Below are 21,751 nucleotides of genomic sequence, written 5' to 3' on the forward strand. Positions count from 1 at the left end.
GAATGGATGGTGGTTGTATGGAAGAGAGAATATAGAATAAGGAAAAGATGGGGGAGTGCGATAGACACTTTCAAAAGTTCAACCTACTAGCTGTTTTTTGGGTAGGGTGCAGTATACACTCCTAAATATGTTTGTTTATTTATTTTTTATTTTTGAGACAGAGTCTCGCTCTGTCGCTGGGCTGGAGTGCAGTGGCACGATCTCAGCTCACTGCAAGCTCCGCCTCTCGGGTTTACGCCATTCTCCTGCCTCAGCCTCCCGAGTAGCTGGGACTACAGGCGCCGCCACCTCGCCCGGCTAGTTTTTTGTATTTTTTAGTAGAGACGGGGTTTCACCGTGGTAGCCAGGATGGTCTCGATCTTCTGACCTCGTGATCTGCCCGTCTCGGCCTCTCAAAGTGCTGGGATTACAAGCGTGAGCCACCGCGCCCGGCAATATGTTTATTTTTAACTGCCTTCTAAAATTAAGGTAATATTATTAATCACTTCATATAGTATTTGTATGAGGAATGCAAACTTAGATTCTCTACTCCTCACTGAGGAATTGAATATGCTTTAGTATTTATAGACATTATTATAGTCATTAGAAAAGAAAAAATGATGAAGTTACAGCTTTCAGAATTAGAAACACTAAGTAATGTTTTGTATATTAATACAGAGAAAGAGCCAGGCTTTTGTCTGTAGTAAGTTACACCCTGAAGAAAACTTTTAGTCTTATTAACACATAAATCATTGATATCAGGTATTTTCTTTTCTTGCCAGAACATTCGTCAGTACAGGTTGAGAGTCCCCTATCCGAAACGCCTGGGACGAGAAATGTTTTAGATTTCGGGTTTTTGGATTTGGATGTTCAACCTATATTAGCGTAGAAATCACCAAACATTTTATGTTATCATACCTAATTAATGTTTATGAATTAATAGGAAATTGAAGGAAAGCTAAGTATAAAATATGGATGACTAGCTACAGACATTTAAAATTTGACTCACGAGATGAAGGGGAAAAATATGACTTCATAAAATAGCTAAAGTATAGTTTTCTTTAAATAATAGCAATTCTTGTTAAGTGTCAGTGATCCAGTGACTGCTAGAACTTTATATGAAGTCCAGTAGAAAGAAGGCTAGACCTCTTCAGTCTTTAAGGTATGAAAAGGACTTAAAATACCTTTTTTTGTTTGTTTTTTAAAGAGTAAGCAGTACATTTTTTGAGAATGATTAGTTTTTACTCTTACAAGAGTCCATAGAATCCTAGAGTAGCTGTTTAAGAGCTTTAAAGTGAGAACGATTTGGGTTTGAGTTTTATGTGTAATGATTTTATGGCGTGAATAACTAGACTAACTTTCTAAGCCTCAGGTTATTTCATCTTTAAAGAGAAATAATCACAGTCTACTATCAAAGCATTGTCATGAACATTAAATGAGCCAGTTCACACAATGCCTGGCATGTAGTAAGCTCTCCGTAAACATCAGTGTTAGTCCAAGTGCGTGATTTTTTCTGTATTGAGTGATGGTGTAATTCCTAGTATATCTGAAGATTTCATTATTCGGATCACAAGTATCAAATGCAGATTTATTCTATTTGTTAATCTTAAATCTATTATAACTGATAACCTGCTTTAACTTAAATTTATTGTGCTGTTCATTGTATTTTCTTACTTTGCAGAAGAAAAGCAAATCATGTATTATATTTTCTAGGTGACAGCTATTGAACCTATAATTAATCATGGAGGAGCCAGTGCAAGCACTCAGCATTTACATCCGAGTCTGCGATGGCTTTTTGGAGTGGCAGCTGTGGTCACTGATGTTGGACAGATCCTTCTTGTTGACCTGTGTTTGGATGACTTGTCATGCAGTCAGAATGAAGTAGAAGCATCCGGTAATCAGTTCTTTACTGGAAACATAAATGCAGCACCTGGGTATTCTGTTGCAATGTTTTTTTAAATAGCCAAAATTTTTTATAGCAACTGGAGTAAAATAAAAGATGTCTTCCTGTCTATTAAAAAAAGAGGCATTTTAAAATCTTTTTTATTGGCTGGACCTGAGCACAGTGGATACTTCTTGCATAAGATACTGTTTTGTTGATCCAGTGTTCATATGTTCTCAAGCAGGCCTTGAGAAAGGTAGTGATAATTGATTTTGTTTCCATGTACGTACGTGAATAAGCTCTATTCTTAAGTAAATGCTGGAGTAAGGGCTAAATGTAAGAAATCTTGAGCCTTATCAGCCAGTATGAAATTATCCAGCAATGTACGATCTAACATAGTGTTTTTTTTTGGCATATTGTTTATGTTTCTGTGGTAACACCAAGATAGAAATAAAATAATAGGAAATAACAGTAATTAAAAGTCTTTCTCACAAAATGATATCCTAAAATAGAAGTTAATTCTATTCAGATTCAAAGAAAATTAAACAATTTTTTTCCTTTAAATTCTTGTATTTATAAAATTAATTTTTTTAAGTGCTTTCAGTTTTGAAAATTATGAGACTCTGGTTTATGAAGAAAGGAAAAGCTAACGTTAAAATGTGTTTTTTTACTCTTAGTTTTAGAAAAGGACTGTTTGACCCTAAAAAACTTTGACTTTGGCTTCGAGTGGACATTCTTGATTTTTTTTTTTTTTTCTGTTGCCAGGCTAGAGTGCAGTGGCGTAATCCTGGCTCACTGCAACCTCCGCCTCCCGGATTCAACCAGTTCTCCTGCCTCAGCCTCCTGAGTAGCTAAGATTACAGGCAGGCTCCGCCACGCCCGGCTAATTTTTGTATTTGTTTTTTTAGTAGAGGTGGGGTTTCACCATATTATCCAGGATGGTCTTCCATCTCTTGAGCTTGTGATCCACCTGCCTTGGCCTCCCAAACTGCTGGGATTACAGGAGTGAGCCACCATGCCCAGCACATTCTTGATTTTTAAAGCAAGCCTAGAATGTCAGTGTAGCTCTTTTCTTTTCTTTTTTTTTTTTTTTGAGACGGAGTCTCGCTCTGTCGCCCAGGCTGGAGTGCAGTGGCCAGATCTCAGCTCACTGCAAGCTCCGCCTCCCGGGTTCACGCCATTCTCCTGCCTCAGCCTCCCAAGTAGCTGGGACTACAGGCGCCCGCCACCTCGCCCGGCTAGTTTTTTTGTATTTTTTAGTAGAGACGGGGTTTCACCATGTTAGCCAGGATGGTCTGGATCTCCTGACCTTGTGATCTGCCTGTCTCAGCCTCCCAAAGTGCTGGGATTACAGGCTTGAGCCACTGCACCCGGCCTAGCTCTTTTCATTTATGGAGCAGCTCAGAAATAGATACAAACTATCAACATTTTATCTAGTTTATAATGAACATAACTAATAAAAATTGTCAGTGTATAAAAAAACTGCTTAAGACTGCAAGTGGTGGAACCGGGATGGAGGTTGCAGTAAACTGAGATCATGAGATCACAGAGGTTGCAGTAAACCAAGATTGCACCACTGCACTCCAGCCTGGGCGACAGAGCGAGACTCCATCTCAAAAAAAACAAAAGCAAAAAAACTGCAAGTGGTAAAAACTATACTTAAGAAATGGAAGAGCCAAAATCATTGAACAAAACTTAAATATGCAAAATCAGACCTGAAAAAATTTGATTTGGCAGAAATAATGGTCATACACGCACTTTAAAAAATCTTCATAGAAGAGCTGGGCACAGTGGCTCATGCCTGGAATCCCAGCACTTTGGGAGGCTGAGGCAGGCAGATCACTTGAGGTCGGGAGTTCGAGACCAGCCTGACCAACATGGAGAAACCCCGTCTCTACTAAAAAATATAACATTAGCCGGGTGAGGTGGCGCATGCCTCTAATCCCTGAGGCATGAGTCTGAGGCAGGAGAATCACTTGAACCTGGGAGGCGGAGGTTGCGGTGAGCCGAGATCGCGCCATTGCACTGCATCCTGGGCAACAAGAGTGAAATTCTGTATCAAAAAAAAAAAAAAACAAAACTTCATAGATAGAAGCTATACCTTAAAATTTGGTATGTGTGGCTGGGCACGGTGGCTCACGCCTGTTATCCCAGCACTTTGGGAGGCCGAGACGGGCGGATCACGAGGTCAGGAGATAGAGACCATCCTGGCTAACACAGTGAAACGCCGTCTCTACTAAAATACAAAAAAATTAGCTGAGCATGGTGGCGGGCGCCTGTAGTCCCAGCTACTCGGGAGGCTGAGGCAGGAGAATGGCGTGAACCCGGAAGCGGAGCTTGCAGTGAGCTGAGATCGCGCCACTGCACTCCAGCCTGGGCGACAAAGCAAAACTCCGTCTCAAAAAAAAAAAAACGAAACAAAACCAAAATTTGGTGTGTATACAAACCTGATTGATTAATGAAATTTTTATGTAAAGTTTAAATGAAAAGAATTGATTAGCAAAAGCAATAACTAAAAATGAATTTATAAATGATAAGAAATGGTATGACTGCTCTTTATAGAAGATTGATCAAAGAAGTAGGCTTGATGGGCTTTTGTTTCAGAGTGTATTTTGTGGTTATAGGTATAAGGCTAGTTAAAAATGCTTATATTCATAATGAAAACTCCCTTCAAGTCAATATGGTAGCGTTAAGATATCCTTCATTTCAGAGGTCAGTAATCAGTAGGTGCACAAGGATGATTTTGTAACAGAAGTCTCTGGATTGTGATCAGAACCATTTCTCAATTTTGAAAATTAGGAAGCAGTTGGACTTTATAGCACAAGAAGTTAAGCTTTAGGGTTCAATGCAAAATAAATTTTCTTGATTACAAAAGTAATTTATGATTACAGCTGTTCAGGCTTCACTGAAATACACCAAGATAGGAAATGAAATTCCAAACATACAGCATAAATACTGTTCTGCAACTTCCCCAAACTTAACCAGTTTCTTATGTATCTTTCCACGTCGGAACACATGGGACCTGCCCATTTCTTTTGAGTAAATTTGTAGTATCCTATTGTGTGAACTGTTTATTGTGGCAAAATCGAAGCACTTCTTCTTTGAAAAAGACATCAGAAACGGAAGTGATTTGGGGGTGGGGGCCCTGTTCTAGGACCGTATGATACGATTTTTCCTCCGTTATAACGATGAGAGAATCCGCTCTTGGACGGTGGTTATATTAATATATGAACCTGAGTTTTTTTCTTTTTTTATTGAAGATTTCAGACATTTTCAGATAATTAGAAGAATTCAAGAGTTCCCATATTCCCGTCACCCAAAGTCAAGTGAATTTTCAACATTTACTATACGTGTGTTAGTTTAGTTCATTCCCCTTTCCTCCCTTCCCTCTTTTCTTCCGTGTTAGTTTAAAGCAAATAGGGATACTTTATTCCATCATCATAATGCCAGTAACACTTCTTTGGTATAGTCTGCTGTCTAGTCTGTAATCAAATTGATGTGATTATCCAAAGCATCTTTTTACGTTTGGATTGTTTGAATTGGAATTCAAACACGGTCCGCACATTAATTGCATTTGACGGTTAAGTCTCAAGTCTCCTTGAATGTACAGCAATCCTCTTTCTGCCCTCTCTGTTTTTATTTTTAGTGCCATTGACTTGCTGAAGTTTTCTTTTTTTTTTTTTTTTTTTTTTTTGAGGCGGAGTGCTCGCTCTGTCGCCCGGACTGGAGTGCAGTGGCCAGATCTCAGCTCACTGCAGCTCCCGCCTCCCGGGTTTACGCCCATTCCCTGCCTCAGCCTGCATGAGTAGCTGGGACTAACAGGCGCCCGCCACCTCGCCAGCTAGTTTTTGTATTTTTAAGTAGAGACGGGGTTTTCACCGTGTAGCCAGGATGGTCTCCGATCTTCCTGACCTCGTGATTCGCCTCTCGGCCTCGCCAAAGTGCTGGGATTAACAGGCTTGAGCACCGGCGGCCAACTTGCTGAAGTTTTCTGATAGAATGTTCCACATTTTGGAATTAACTGTGGTTTCATGTGGTATCATATTTTCGATTTTCTGCAAATGTAAATTAGCTCTAGTTACAGATTAAGGTTTAACATTTTGGCAAGGTACTTTGGAAGTGCTGAGTACTTCCTATTGTATCACATCGGGAGACACATAGTGTCTAGTAGTTTCAATGTAGTGATCAGTGTATTCTCATGGTGACAGCATGATCCATCCTTTTTAAAGTCTCTCATCAACTTTAAACTAGTGGTTCTCAACGGGGGGTGAATTTTGTCCTCCAGGAGATGTTTGGCAATGTTAGAAGACATTTTTGATTGTTGCTGCTGGTGTTACTTGCTACTAGTAGTTAGAAACTGATGATGTGGCTTAGCATCCTACAGTGTACAGAATAGCCCTCTGCAGGGTAGTCCCCTCTTATCTGTGAGGGATATGTTCCAAGACCCCCAGTGGATGCCGGAAACCACAGCTAGTATTGAACGCTGCACACATGATTTTTTCCTTATTAAGTCAAGAACTTTGACCTTTTCATTTAAAGGAAGCACTTTACAGCCTCTCTTTGGCACGTCTGAATTGGCAGTATGACTATTCTTATGCTTTGAGGCCATTGTTAAGTCAAATAAGGGTTACTTGAACACAAGCACTACAGTACTGTGACAGTTGATCTGATAACCAAGATGGCTACTAAGGGTGGCATATACAGTGTGGATACACCAGACGAAGGGATGATTTATGTCCCTTTGGTGGTAGCACATGTCTTTCATACCACTCAGAGAAGCACGCAATTTAAAACTTAGGAATTTGTTGTTCTTTTCTTTTTTTAGAGGCTGGAGTGGCTCAGTCTCGGCTCACTACAGCCTCCGCCTCCTGGGTTCAAGTGATTCTCCTGCCTCAGCCTCCCAAGTAGCTTGGACTGTGGGTGCATGCCACCACGCCTGGCTTTTTTTAGTAGAGACGAGGTTTCATCATATTGGTCAGGCTGGTCTTGAACTCCTGACTTCGTGATCCACCCATCTCAGCCTCCTAAAGTGCTGGGATTACAGGCATGAGTCACCTTGCCCGGCTGAATTTTTTTTATGTGTGTGTGTGTGTATATGGAATTATCTGTTTAATATTTTTGTACTTTGGTTTACTACAGGTAACTGAAATTGGACAGCAAAACTGGAAATAATGGGAGGGAATACTGTAATGCCAAAATTGTAAAACCTACTTTGAACTGTTTCATTCATTAAGATTCTTTTTCTTTTTGAGACGGAGTCTTGCTCTGTCATCCAGGCTGGAGTGCAGTGGCACAATCTTGGCTCACTGCAAGCTTCGCCTCCCGGGTTCATGCCATTCTCCTCCTGCCTCAGCCTCCCTAGCAGCTGGGACTACAGGCGCCCACCACCACAGGCGGCACATTTTTTTGTTTTGTTTTGTTTTGTTTTGTTTTGTTTTGTTTTAGTAGAGATAGGGTTTCACCGTGTTAGCCAGGTTGGTCTTGATTTCCTGACCTCGTGATCCGCCCGCCTCGGCCTCCCAAAGTGCTGGGATTACAGGCGTGAGCCACCGCGCCTGGCCTAAGATTCTTGGATATGTCATTTATTTCATTAAAGGCTGCAAAATGATAATTTTTACGTTCTGTCAATGTAAAGCATGATTTTCTCATTAATTAGGGCTTTTTGGTCACTCTGAAACACAATGTGTACAGAACAGGCAGGATAAATAGTATTTCTTGAGTTCTAATTTTCGGAGTAAGCAGATGATACCCAGTTACTTCCAGTTGTTCAATATAAGGTCTTTTGTAGGTGGGGAGGGTAGGCTTCCCTCTTGCCCCACCCCTCTTTTTTATTTTTTTATTTTTTTAATCCTTGTGAATTTTTCAGGTTTGGCATGTTTAATATATTTCATTAATTTTCTTGTTTTTGATGCCCAAAATGTCCTTTCGTTGTTAATGAGAGCCCCTTCATGTTGTCTGATACATTTCCTTTCACCTGTGATAGCTTCCTAGATTACTGGCATAAGATGTACCAGGCTCATTTTACGTATTTTCTTCCCCCTGACCTGGAATCGACCATTGCTCCAAGGAAGGTACTTAGATAGTAGTTCTAAATTTCAATAAAGAAGTAGTCAGTTTTATTTATGATGGTTAACCCTAAAAAAATTCTACCATAGATAATATTTGAGATGTACTGAGATAATTTTTTAATATTATATAATTGAATGTATTTGTAAATTATGGCATTTAAATAGATAAGGATGGCAATTTTCTAGTTTAACATACTTTTTTGTTATCACTAATCTTTTAATTTCAGTTAACTTCATTTGCAGCTTGAATAATGGATGACACATTTGCCTTTCTAGTTTTTTAACTTCATTTGTCTAATTTGTGGTTTTAGATCTTGAAGTTCTAACGGGTATCCCAGCTGAAGTACCACACATCAGAGAAAGTGTGATGAGAGAAGGGCGCCATCTGTGTTTCCAGTTAGTAAGTCCAACAGGAACAGCCGTTTCAACTCTTAGCTACATAAGCAGGACAAATCAGCTTGCTGTAGGTTTTTCCGATGGCTATCTAGCACTTTGGAACATGAAGAGCATGAAAAGAGAGTAAGTATAACTTTTTTCCCTTATTTGGTTATAGGTAGTTTCTTTTTGCATATAGCTTGTACTTAGTTGCTAATATTTAAAAATTAGCATAGGGAGAAAAGGATGGGTAGATTAATGATTAAATGAATGATTGAGTGTGACTAATTTTTTATGGCATTAAATCAATGTAATACCATAAAGGGGTGACTTAGCACATGAATTTAGCTTGATTTTTTTTCAGTGTTTATTTAAAAGGCATTACAGTCATTGTGTTTAACATGCTAGTAAAGCATGACTTTGTAACTTTACAATGTTTTGGTCAACAACAGACCTTATATAAGAAAGGGGTCTCATAAAATTTTACTGTATTTTGATTGTACCTTTTTAATATTTAGATACATAAATGGTTACCATTGTGTTATAGTTGCCTGCAGTATTCCATACAGTACCATGCTGTACAGGTTAGTACACTAAGAGCAACAGGCTATACCATATAGCCTTGGTGGGTAGTAGGCTGTGCCATCTAAGTTTGTGTTACTACACTGTATGATGTTTGCACAACGACTGAATCCCTGATGAGCGTTTCTCAGAACAGATCCCCTTTACAGAACAAAAACATGACTGTGTTTGTATAGTATGAGTTCTTTCAGAAGTACCTTCTCAATCATCATCTATGTAAAGTAACAGCTTAATAAAGAATTCTCAGTTGAGAGGGGAAAAAAAGGATTTTTAAAAATCAAAGTTACAAAATACTTGTGTTTTAAATTTTTTATGCTGTCAAAAAGTCCCAAAAATATAATTATATTGATACTTTGTAGCTAAGTTAATTTGTGTTAAGAGTTAAGTAGATGCCTATTGGCTCTTAAGTTGTCAATTGATTTGTTTCTCCGTTTTTCCCAAGGCATATTGATATATTTTATTGAGCAATTTATCTTATTGGGAAGTGTATCTTAACTCTCTTTGCTGTTATCCTTTTATCAGCTCTTTTTTTTTTTCCTTTTTTTTCTTTTTTTTTCTTGAGGCGGGGTCTCACTCTGTCGCCCAGGTTGGAGTGCAGTGGCACGATCTTGGCTCACTGCAACCTCCACTTCCTGGGTTCAAGCGATTTTCCTGCCTCAGCCACCTGAGTAGTTGGGACTACAGGTGTGCACCACCGCGCCCAGCTAGTTTTTGTATTTTTTTTTAATTTTTTTAATTTTTTTTTTAGAGACGGGTTTTCACCATGTTGGTCAGGCTGGTCTCGAACTCCTGACCTTGTGATCCACCTGCCTCGGTCTCCCAAAGTGCTAGGATTACAAGTGTGAGCCACTGCACCCAGCCCCTGGTTTGTCAGCTTTGAATTTGCTCCTCAAGAAATAACTACAGTACCTCGCTTCTACAGTAGTGCTTTCTCTAACACTATCATCTCTTCGTCAATTTTTGCTTTGTTTCTCAGTCATCTTCTGTTGTAGTAGTGGGGAAACTGACGCTAAACCCAAACAGCTGAAAAGTCTTGTGGCAGTATCTCGTCTCTTTGTAGGGCACCTTTTATGGCTAAGCGGTATGTAGGAGTATACATTGACTGTGACTCCTAGGACCAGTTTACACAGACATGAAGGCATATGCTTGAGTAATTCTAACTCTCATCACTTCTGCCTCTCAGGCATTGAATACGACTCTTAGGACCAGTTTACACACACACAAATGCATCCGCTTGAGTAATTCTAACTGTTCCCAGTTCTCTCTGAGGGGGATGGGTGCCATGACCATAGTCTTGATGTCTTGTGCCCTGTGTATTTTTGCAGATAAGATGACTTGGCCATGACCCACAGATCACTTATTCTGGGGAATGTATGAACAGTGGTTGCCTAATCCAAATTCTTATATGATGTACCTTTTTCCTTTCTATAAAATAACTTAAAAATATGAAATATACTAATTTGTCTGTTTCAGATATTACATACAATTGGAAAGTGGACGAGTTCCTGTGTATGCTGTCACTTTTCAAGAACCTGAGAATGATCCTCGGAATTGCTGTTATTTGTGGGCTGTTCAGTCTACACAAGACAGGTAGGTCTCATACAAACAGTTTTTTTGTTTGTTTTTTGTTTTTTGAGACGGAGTCTCGTTCTGTAGCCCAGGCTGGAGTGTAGTGGCGCAATCTCAGCTCACTGCAACCTCCACCTCATGGATTCATGCCATTCTCCTGCCTCAGCCTCCTGAGTAGCTGGGACTACAGGTGCCCGCCACCACGACTGGCTAATTTTTGTATTTTTAGTAGAGACAGGGTTTCACCATGTTGGTCAGGTTGATCTTGAGCTCCTGACTCGTGATCTGCCTGCCTCAGCTTCCCAGAGTGCTGGGATTACAGGTGTGAGCCCCCGTGCCTAGCCTGATACATATGGTCTTTAAAAATTAGTCAAAAATAGAACAGGTAGTCTGTGTAGTTATGTAGTCTTTTTTAGTGAAGGCAACATAATTCAGTGAATTAGTGAGTAGTAGTTGAAATTATTTTAAAACTTAAATAGTTGTTTGTACATGCTTGAATAATTCTGAGATATCAGAAGAAATTGTGCCAACTTATTTGAATGTTTTTCACAGATTAAGAGAGCCTTGGAACCTTCCAAGTACCCTGCTGTCTTGTTCTCAGTCTCAGTACCCTGCTTTCTTATTCTTCAAATGTACTTGGAGATTGAGAACAAGAGAGCTGGATACTCAGCAAAGGACTGAGGAGTGAAATAGTATGGTGTGAAGAACATTAGGAAGGTGTGGTAAGGGCCGGGCGCGGCGGCTCAAGCCTGTCATCCCAGCACTTTGGGAGGCCGAGACGGGCGGATCACGAGGTCAGGAGATCGAGATCATCCTGGCTAACATGGTGAAACCCCGTCTCTACTAAAATACAAAAAATTAGCCGGGCGAGGTGGCAGGCGCCTGTAGTCCCAGCTACTCGGGAGGCTGAGGCAGGAGAATGGCCTGAACCCAGGAGGCGGAGGTTGCAGTGAGCTGAGATCCGGCCACTGCACTCCAGCCTGGGCGACAGAGCAAGACTCCGTCTCAAAAAAAAAAAAGAAAGGTGTGGTGTGCTAGAAGCCAAATAAAAGAAATAAGAACTAGTAATAGGAATTATTAAGAGGGATCAACTAGTAGTAAGATTCAAATTCAGATGATGTGGCTCTGGAATCTGTGCTCTTAACACTTACTGCATGCTTTGTGCTTGAGTTCTTCTCTACAGGGCTGATTTAGTGTCTTCACTTTGTGTCTTGATTGTATAGGCCTTGTCTTCATGGTCCAGGGCAACATCCACATTTAAAAAAATTTTTTCCCCACCCTTCCCCCAACTGCCCTTTCTCCTTCCCACACTTCCCACTGTCCTTTGAACCTCTACATTTTAAGTAAAAATAACAAGATGGAGGAAGAGACCAGGATGAAGCCACAAAGGATATTTTGTTCATTAAGGAGGGTTCTCTGAGGTTACTATGGGGTAATTCTGTTTACATCCTGGCCACAACTTTACCACAGGGTACTGCACCTAGCTGCAAAGGAAGCTGGGAAATGTACAACTTCAGGCAACCATGTGTTTAAGTAGAGTGTACCCAAGGAATATTTGAGAAATAATATTGAGGAATCAGTCTTTGCCACATATGATATCTCCTACAGTATGCAATCAGCATCAGTTTAGTTGATCAGAATCAATAATAAATATCAGTTACTATTTCAGAGGACTACATTTTATGAAAATTACCAAATAAAACTAAATTCTTCACAGTGATCTTAGTTTTGTCACATGCAGTCAACGTTGCAAGCAAACTAAACTTAGTTGGATAGTAGGAGATGTTTACTGTGTTAATAGATTTAGTGCATCTTGGTTGATTTCTGTTTCAGCGAAGGGGATGCTTTGAGTTTGCACCTGCTGCAGCTGGCCTTTGGTAATAGGAAGTGTTTGGCATCAGGACAAATCTTATATGAGGTAAGTGGTCATTGGACTATGGGTTTATATTATTTTGTTGTTTTCTATTTTAAATATGCTGTCTTTGTTTTAAGATATTGAAAAGTGATTCTTTGGGTTTTTTTTTTTTTTTTTTTTGAGATAGAATCTCACTCTGTTGCCCAGGCTGGAGTGCAGTGATGCGATCTTGGCTCACTGCAGTCTCCACCGCCCGGATTCACGCAATTCTTTGCTTCAGCCTCCAGAGTAGCTGGGATTGCAGGTGCCTGCCACCACACCTGGCTAATTTTTTTGTATTTTTAGTGGAGATGGGGTTTTACCATCTTGGCCAGGCTGGTCTTGAACTCCTGACCTCCTGATCCACCTGCCTCAACCTCCCAAAGTGCTGGGATTGCAGGCGTGAGCCACCGTGCCTGGCCGTGAAAAGCGATTCTTATGTGCAAATTAATACTGTATTCGTAATATAGTAGAAGTAGTGTTAAATTAGAGATCTGTTTTATCTGTTTACCAAGGTAGTATTAACTTCTCAGATACAATTTTCGTCTACAATGAGTGTATTGGACTAGATTCAAGCTTGTGGCTTAATTGGTACCCAGGAAAATAATTCCACTTTGTTGCTCTAACATATCAAGCTTAAGCCAAGGTGTGATTTTATAAGAGGGTATATGCATCTAGACTTGTAGATGGCTACCTATTTTTCTGTACCCCTCCTACTTCCTCAGGAATTGAGCAGAAAAATAGGTAGCCATCTACAAGTCTAGATGCATATACCCTCTTATAAAAATCACACCTTGGCTTAAGCTTGATATGTTAGAGCAACAAAGTGGAATTATTTTTCCTGGGTACCAATTAAGCCACAAGCTTGAATCTAGTCCAATACACTCATTGTAGACGAAAATTGTATCTGAGAAGTTAATACTACCTTGGTAAACAGATAAAACAGATCTCTAATTTAACACTNTATGCATCTAGACTTGTAGATGGCTACCTATTTTCTGTACCCCTCCTACTTCCTCAGGAATTGAGCAGAAAATAGGTAGCCATCTACAAGTCTAGATGCATATACCCTCTTATAAAATCACACCTTGGCTTAAGCTTGATATGTTAGAGCAACAAAGTGGAATTATTTTCCTGGGTACCAATTAAGCCACAAGCTTGAATCTAGTCCAATACACTCATTGTAGACGAAAATTGTATCTGAGAAGTTAATACTACCTTGGTAAACAGATAAAACAGATCTCTAATTTAACACTACTTCTACTATATTACGAATACCAGTAGTGCATGAGGGCTTCTGTGTTTAATAACAACTTTGGAAGACTTGTTGGTAATTATTTTTGAGAGACTAAATCTCACTTTTTATTTGTTTTAAAGTATGTAAAATTTTAGAGCCTTTTTCCATGATTGGTTCTCTTCAGTCTAAATTGTTTTCTTTGTATTGTGTGAACAATCTTTAAATTTGGAGAATATTTAATTTTAGAGTGACCTTTTGCCTAGAATCAGATGAATATTTGCGTGTATTTTATGTTACAGGGGTTAGAATACTGTGAAGAAAGATACACCCTGGACCTGACAGGTGGCATGTTCCCTTTGAGGGGACAGACGAGTAATACCAAATTGTTGGGATGCCAGAGTATAGAGAAATTTCGATCTCATGGTGACAGGGAGGAAGGCATGAATGAAGGTTAGTTAAAGTACTTGAAATATGTCATGTGAAGGCTGGATTTAAAATTTATGACAGGTATTGTTTCCCAGATTTCATACTCCTGGCAGTTAAGAAAATTAGAATAGTAATTATGGAATTTATTCAGTTCTATATGAGATACTAGATATTTCTTGCTCTCCAGATTGCTATGTATAACTAAAAAATAAAATAGATTAGGGTAATGAAGGACCCTTTTATTTTAATCTAGTTCTCAAAACAAACAGGTGATCCCTAGTCTGAATTAGTGTGACTAGTCTTTGCATGAAGTTTGCCTGTGTGTTTTTTGAGCCGTGTATGGTATACATGCCTTGGTTGTTTTTGAATGAAGTTTGCCTGTGTGTTTTTTGAGCCGTGTATGGTATACACGCCTTGGTTGTCTTGAATGTTTTCTGTTTCCTTTAGTGTCATCGCTTTTTCCTGGCAATTTTTTTTTGCTTAACGTTTCAGAGCCCTGTTTCTCCATCTGTAAGTGGGATCATACAGTTAGATCTTTTGCAAAGGGTAGTTGTGAGGGTTAAATCACACAGTGAATTTACCCAACCCAGAAATGCCCTTTTGGCTAGGGCCTGTATCTGTATTTCTGATCCAGTTTTCAGATCCAGTTAAACATGTGAAAAAACAACTTGTCATGAGCTCACTTCTTTCTAAAATATTTATTTATTTATTTAGAGACAGGGTGTCACTCTGATGCCCATGCTGGTCCAGGCCAGAGTGTGGTGTCACGATCTTGGCTCGTTGCAGCCTTGACCTTCTGGGCTCAAGCAGTTCTCCCACCTTGTTCTCCCAAGTAACTGGTACTACAGGCACACACCACAACGCTTAGCTAATTTTTATATTTTTTGTAGTGGCAGGGTGTTTTCTTTTTTTGTTTTGTTTTGTTTTGTTTGAGATGGAGTCTCGCTCTGTTGCCCAGGCTGGAGTGCAGTGGTGTGATCTCAGCTCACTACAAGCTCCCCCTCCCGGGTTCATGCCATTCTCCTGCCTCAACCTTCTGGGTAGCTGGGGCTGTAAGCACTGGCCACCACGTCTGGCTAATTTTTTGTATATTTAGTAGAGACGGAGTTTCACCATGTTAGCCAGGATGGTCTGCATCTCCTGACCTCATGATCCACCTGCCTCGGCCTTCCAAAGTGCTGGGATTACAGGCATGAGCCACCACACCTGGCCTGGTTTTTTTTTTTTTTTTTTTTAAGAGACAGGGTCTCACTATCGCCCAGGCTGGAGAGCAGTCGCACGATCTCAGCTCACTGCAACCTCTGCTTCCCAGGTTCAAGTGATCCTCCCACCTCAGCCTCCTGAGTAACTGGGACTACAGGTGCATGCCACAATGCCCAGCTAATTTTTGTATTTTTTTTGTAGAGATGAGGTTTTGCTGTGTTGCTTGGGCTGGTGTCGAATTTCTGGGCTCAATTGATCTGCCCAACTTGGCCTTCCAAAGTGCTGGGATTACAAGCGTGAACCACTGCACCTGGCCATGCTCTCTCTTATTCCTCATTCTTTCTGTTTCCTTATAGTAGTGTTTCAGAGTTTTACTTTTCTTCTTCTCCTGTTGATGTCCCTTACTCTATTTCTGTCTTTCCATTCCACAGGCACCATCCAAGCACTTTTCTTTCCCCCCTTTACCATGTAACTAGATAAGTCCCTCTCAACTAAGGTTCATCATAATAAACCTTAATGCCCAAAGGCATCCATTTTAGGTAGTGAATTAACTTCTCTAGTACTAGCTCTGTATCATCCTTGGGAAAGAGACAGTTCATTCAAACCATTTTCTACTTTGTGCCTCTAATACCTCAACGTTGCTCAAGTATTAACTGAGAACAAGCAAGGATATAACTTCCGGTAAGTGAGTACTTTTTAGTAAGGCCTTAAAATTGAGGAACAGTCAAAATGCAAGTGGATGAATCTGGTCTTACATACAAATGATATAAATGCGTTTTAATGAATCAAGTGGAATATGAGTTAAACCTCTTAATTTATGAGAAGATCTTGCTATAATTCTGTTGAGGTGATTTTACTTTGAGATTCTTTATTCTGTTTTTAAAAATTATCTTTTTTTTTCCAGCTCTATCTCCTGACACTAGTGTTTCGGTCTTTACCTGGCAGGTGAATATATATGGACAGGGAAAGCCTTGTATATATTTGGGGCTTTTTGATATAAATCGTTGGTATCATGCACAAATGCCAGATTCGTTAAGGTATGATTCTTTCTCTCTTTTCTCTCTCTCCTTTCTCTTTGTGTTTGTGCATGTGGCTGACTAATGCTTAGCAGTGTTTTAAATTTCCTTTAGGTCAGGAGAACACCTACATAATTGCTCTTACTTTGCACTGTGGTCTTTGGAGTCCGTTGTAAGTAGAACTTCTCCACATGGCATCTTGGATATATTAGTACACGAGAGAAGTTTAAATAGAGGAGTCCCTCCTTCATATCCACCTCCTGAGCAGTTTTTTAACCCAAGCACTTATAATTTTGGTATGTATTTCCTTAACATTACCTCTTAAGAAAAGTAATGCACAAAAGTATGTAAATGTCTGTGTTGTGTAGTTTATTCATTTGGTGTTATCCGTTTATATCTCACAGTTAATTAACGTGGATAACTTAGGAAGTTAATATATGCACACGAGAAATTTAGTATTTTTGTTTTATAAAGGAATTATGACTTATTTTGAACCTGCTAGGAAAGATATTAACTATTTCACATCTGCATTTTATAGTAGTTTTTATTTTTTTGCTGTGTTTCTCAGCTGTGCTCGGAGTTTTTTGAGTTTTGTTTTTTTGCTTTTTTCTTGTTGTTTTGCTGTGTAATAGGTTTATTATCTATTCTTTGGATGAAAATACCTAGAAAAGTTTATTTAAAGATTTATTATATGTAATAGTTTGACGCCTTGCAGTCTGTTATTTGGATAAATTTTGTTCTATTAATGCCATTTTAAATATATGTAAGTGGATAATTTTTTAAATCTTTTTTATAGATGCTACTTGTTTGTTAAACTCGGGAGTTGTTCATTTAACTTGTACTGGCTTTCAGAAGGAGGTAGGTGACAGCTAGTGATTTCTTAATTGAACTGAATCAGATCTTGGAATATAGTTGATTTACAGATTTAAGTTTGATTTAGTGTTAGTGATATTGATGGTTGTTTTGGCTTAAATGGTGGCTTCTGCTAGGTTTATGAGATTAGCAACTAGTAGTATCAGTTACTAATGACAACCTGCCAGAAGACGAATTGAATATTTTTAGCAACTAATTTATGTAGATGCTAGTTACTTGAACCTCAAGCTTTCTGTCTCCTCAGAAAGCTTATGAGGAAATGAAGTAATGTAAAGAAGGTACCTAGCACAGTGGTATAGTGCCTGGCACAGGAAAAAAAAAGAATTTTGAAAAATACTTTTCTCTTTTTGAGACGCAGTTTCGCTCTTGTTGCCCAGGCTGGAGTGCAGTGGCGCCATCTCGGCTCATTGCAACCTCTGCCACCCAGGTTCAAGCGATTCTCCTGCCTCCGCCACCTGAGTAGCTGGGATTACAGGTGCCCGCCAGCACGCTTGACTAATATTTTGTATTTTTAGTAGAGATGGGGTTTCACCATGTTGGCCAGGCTGGTCTGAAACTCCTGACCTCAGGTGATCCACGTGCCTCGGCCTCCCAAAGTGTTGGGATTATAAGGGTGAGCCACTGTGCCTGGCCTGAAAAATACTTTTCTAGGGAAGCATGATGTGTCAGACCTTTTCATGGATAATTGACCAGATGTGGATGAATGCTATATTTATACTTCATATCAAATCTCTTTCACATTAGATAAAGAGGAATAGACTGCCGGAGTTTTTCTCTGTGTGTGTGTGTGTGAGTTTTGTCAAGATGTCACCAAACCTGTCAGCTTTAGAGAAGACAGCAGGGTTATACAGTTCATAAAAATATATAAGCTACCTTTTACTTATATATATTTTGTGTTATTCACAACTGGCAAGCATTGGTTAAGCTTAAGAACCTATAAACTGTTTTTTGCAAGGAAATATAGTCTTTCATAATTTCCATTTGCTATCTTTAAATTCTACTTAAATTTTAAGTGTAATTTATTAATCTTAAATTTGATGATTCAAATTGAGTATTGATTGATGCCTTACTAATTTATCTGTTACAGACTTTGACTTTTTTAAAGAAATCAGGGCCATCACTCAATGAAGTCATTCCTGATGGTTATAATCGATGTCTTGTAGCTGGCCTTCTTTCCCCAAGATTTGTCGATATTCAGCCTTCCAGTTTAAGCCAAGTGAGATGATTTTTGACTCTTACTGTTTCTTTCGGTTGGATCACGTTATTAGCTTTCTATTATAATAAAAATGTATTAGGTAATTTCTGCAAAAATAGGTGAAGTAGTATAATGCTGACTCTGGGTGATCAGCAGTTGTGGTCTTAGGTTTGGCTTAAAATTCCTACTCCTAATACCCAGTAGGCCATAACTTGGCAGCAGATTGACTTAGCTGTATAGAAGGATATAAGACAGGAAACACCTCATGGCTGTATCAGGCCAAATGCAGTGGCATGGTTCACTGTAGCCTCAACCCCTTGTGCTTAAGCAATCTTCCCACCCCAGCCTCCCCAAGTAGCTAGGACTACAGACAGGCACCAGTATGCTTAGCCATTTTTTTTTTTTTTTGGTAGAGACAGGGTCTGGCTGTGTTGCCTAGGCTGGTCTTGAACACCTGGCCTCAAATTATCCTCCCACCTTGGCATCCCAAAGTGCTGAAATTACAGGCATGAACCACCTTGCCCAGCCTGTAATAATGTATTTTTACTGTACCTTTTCTATGTTTAAATACACATATACTTCACGTTGTGTTACAGATGCTTACAGTATACAGCACAGTAACGTGCTGTACAGGTTTGTAGCTTAGAAGCAATATATATAGCCTTGATACGTGGTAGACTACACCATCTAACTTTGTGTAAGTACACTCTTAACCATGATTGCACAACAACGAAACACACCTAACGAAACATGTAACAGAACGTATCCCCATCATTAAGCAACACATGGCTGTATGGAAAAATGCAATTCATTTTTGTATATTTATTTGATATCCACATAACTTTCAAGGTATGTGACCATCAGCAAATAATAGACTTTTTTCGTTTGTTTGTTACTACCTTTTTCTTTTTTTGAGACAGCAGCTTGTTCTGTTGCCCGGATTGGAGTGCAGTGGCACGATCTTGGCTCACTGTAACCCTCTAACCTCCTGGGTTCAAGTGATTATCCTGCCTCAGCTTCCTGAGTAGCTGGAACTAGAGGCATGTGCCTCCACACCCGGCTAATTTTTTATTTTTAGTAGAGACAAAGTTTTACCATTTTGGCCAGTCTGGTCTCTAACTCCTGACCTCAAGTGATCTGCCCGCCTCAGTCTCCCAAAGTGCTGGAATTACACGTGTGAGCCACTGTGCCAGTTACTGACTTTTCTCATTGCAATGTGGTAGAACTTCTATCAACTATAGGATAATAATGTTAGTAGCAGTTGTTTTTGTTTTGTCTCTGGTATTAATGTAAATGGCTGCAGTGAGTCTCCATTTAGAATCATGCCTTCTTGGGTTTTGTGGACCATTATCTTGTAATTCCCTCTGTACCTATTTAACTTACATTCATGTGATTCCTTTCTGACCATCTTTCAATTTGCTCCTGTAGTGAATGAAATCAATAGATTCCTCTGATATTAAACCACTCATTGATTTTCAAAATACCAGCTTTATTGAGATATTTCATATATACCGTGCAGTTCACATATTTCAAGTATACAGTTCAGTGATTTTAATTCACAGAATTCTACAACTGTCATCACATTCCATTTTAAGACATTTTTATTACTTCTTTTTTTTTTTTTTCTTTTGAGACCGAGTCTCGCTCTGTCACCCAGGCTGGAGTGCTGTGGCTGGATCTCAGCTCACTGCAAGCTCCGCCTCCCGGGTTCACGCCATTCTCCTGCCTCAGCCTCCCGGGTAGCTGGGACTACAGACGCCGCCACGTCGCCCGGCTAGTTTTTTGTAGTTTTAGTAGAGACGGGGTTTCACCGTGTTAGCCAGGATGGTCTCGATCTCCTGACCTCGTGATCCGCCCGTCTCGGCCTCCCAAAGTGCTGGGATTACAGGCTTGAGCCACCGCCCCCGGCCCATTTTTATTACTTCTAAAGAGAGTTCTGTGCCCATTAACAGTCACTCCTTTTCCCTTACCTTCCTGCCTGCCCCATCCTGCCCAGCTTTATGTAATGACTAATCTACTTTCTGTATAGATCAACCTATTCTAGATATTTCATAGAAATGGGTCAAATAATGTGTCATCTTTCGTGAGCATCTTCTTTCATCTAGCAGGTTTTCAAGGCTCATCTGTGTTACAGCAAGTGTCAGTGCTTCGTCCCCTTTTATGTGGCTGTGTAATACTCTGTTGTATGAGCATACCATAATTTCTTTATCTACAATTAATGGGCATTTGGGTTGTTTCCACTTTATGGCTTTTAATAGTGGTGCTGGGAACCTTCATGTGAGATTTTTGCTTGGGTGTGTATTTTTGTTTCTTTTTGGTATATACCTAGGTGTGGAATTGGAGGGTCATGTGCTAAGTCTATGTTTAGCATATTGAGAAACTGCCAAACGGTTTTGCAAAGTGGCTGTTCCATTTTACATTCCCGCCAGCAGTATATGAGAGTTCCAGTTTTAACACATCCTTATCAATGCTTGTTACTGTCTTTTCATTATAGCCCTTCTCATGGGTCATAATGATTTTTTTAGCCTTAAAATTTTTAAATTCGGAACCAGAACTTGCCTGTGATCTCACACCCTCTTTCTTTCCTTTCTATAATGCATGGTTTAGGAAGAACAGTTAGAAGCTATATTGTCAGCAGCAATTCAGACTAGTTCCCTGGGACTTTTGACTGGTTATATCAAAAGATGGATAACAGAAGGTAAGATTCTGATTTTTAACAAGTAAAATGTTTGGTATTTTTAAAGTTATCAATTCGCTATTTGTTGTTTTGTTTTCTTATTTTTATGTTGATATAGTGGTAGATCCACATGCAGTTGTTAAGATGCAGTAGAGAGATCCTACCCCCTTTAGCACATTTGCCCACAGTGCTATGATCTGACAAACCTTTAGTATAGTCAGCACAACCAGGATCCCTCACGTTGCCCTGTTATAGCCATACCTAGCTTCCTTCTGCCCCATCCTTAACCCGTGGCAAGAATTTTGTCATTTTAAACATGTTCATAAATGGAATTGTGCAGTATGTAACCTTTTGGGGTTACCTTTTTTACTCAGCAAAATTCTCTAGGAACTCATCCAAATTGTTGTGTGTATCACTGTTACTCTTCACATGCATGCACACACACACCCCAAACACATGTTTCGGAACCATTTCTGAACACAACTGTTCAGAACTATTTGAGAATAGTTTTTTTTCTGAGCCATTTGATGATAAGTCATCATGCTTTTTTAGCCCATAAATATTTTGGTATTGCTTCTTCTAAGAATAAGAAATTCATTTACAGAACCACTTTGTGATCATTAAAAAATCAAGAAAATTAAGACTTTTATCAAATCTAGAGACCTTATTGAAATCCCAGTAATGTCTTTTATTTCAATTTAGAGGGGAGAGAGGGTTCAGAATCATGCTTTGTATTTAGTTTTTTGGAAAGAGATCTAGAATACTTTGTAATTGT

The 21,751-nt window shown here is 39.4% G+C and overlaps 1 protein-coding gene across 2 annotated transcripts in view; it reads left to right on the forward strand.

Annotated features, from left to right (window-relative positions):
• The window catches only part of AHCTF1 (AT-hook containing transcription factor 1), a 97,142-nt gene that overhangs the window by 20,704 nt on the left and 54,687 nt on the right, over nt 1–21,751 (forward strand). The window contains exons 4-13 of one of the 2 annotated variants that reach the window (XM_017875673.1): nt 1,693–1,873; nt 8,241–8,448; nt 10,360–10,476; nt 12,289–12,373; nt 13,886–14,036; nt 16,120–16,252; nt 16,346–16,527; nt 17,028–17,089; nt 18,192–18,320; nt 20,907–20,997. In XM_017875673.1, coding sequence (XP_017731162.1) covers nt 1,693–1,873; nt 8,241–8,448; nt 10,360–10,476; nt 12,289–12,373; nt 13,886–14,036; nt 16,120–16,252; nt 16,346–16,527; nt 17,028–17,089; nt 18,192–18,320; nt 20,907–20,997 — 1,339 coding nt within the window. The remainder of the gene's footprint in view (nt 1–1,692; nt 1,874–8,240; nt 8,449–10,359; nt 10,477–12,288; nt 12,374–13,885; nt 14,037–16,119; nt 16,253–16,345; nt 16,528–17,027; nt 17,090–18,191; nt 18,321–20,906; nt 20,998–21,751) is intronic. The other variant, XM_017875600.1, reaches the window with a different exon arrangement.

The sequence above is a fragment of the Rhinopithecus bieti genome, unplaced genomic scaffold (genome assembly GCF_001698545.2).
Source record: "Rhinopithecus bieti isolate Rb0 unplaced genomic scaffold, ASM169854v2 scaffold_187, whole genome shotgun sequence".
In the NCBI taxonomy this organism is placed as follows: Eukaryota; Metazoa; Chordata; class Mammalia; order Primates; family Cercopithecidae; genus Rhinopithecus; species Rhinopithecus bieti.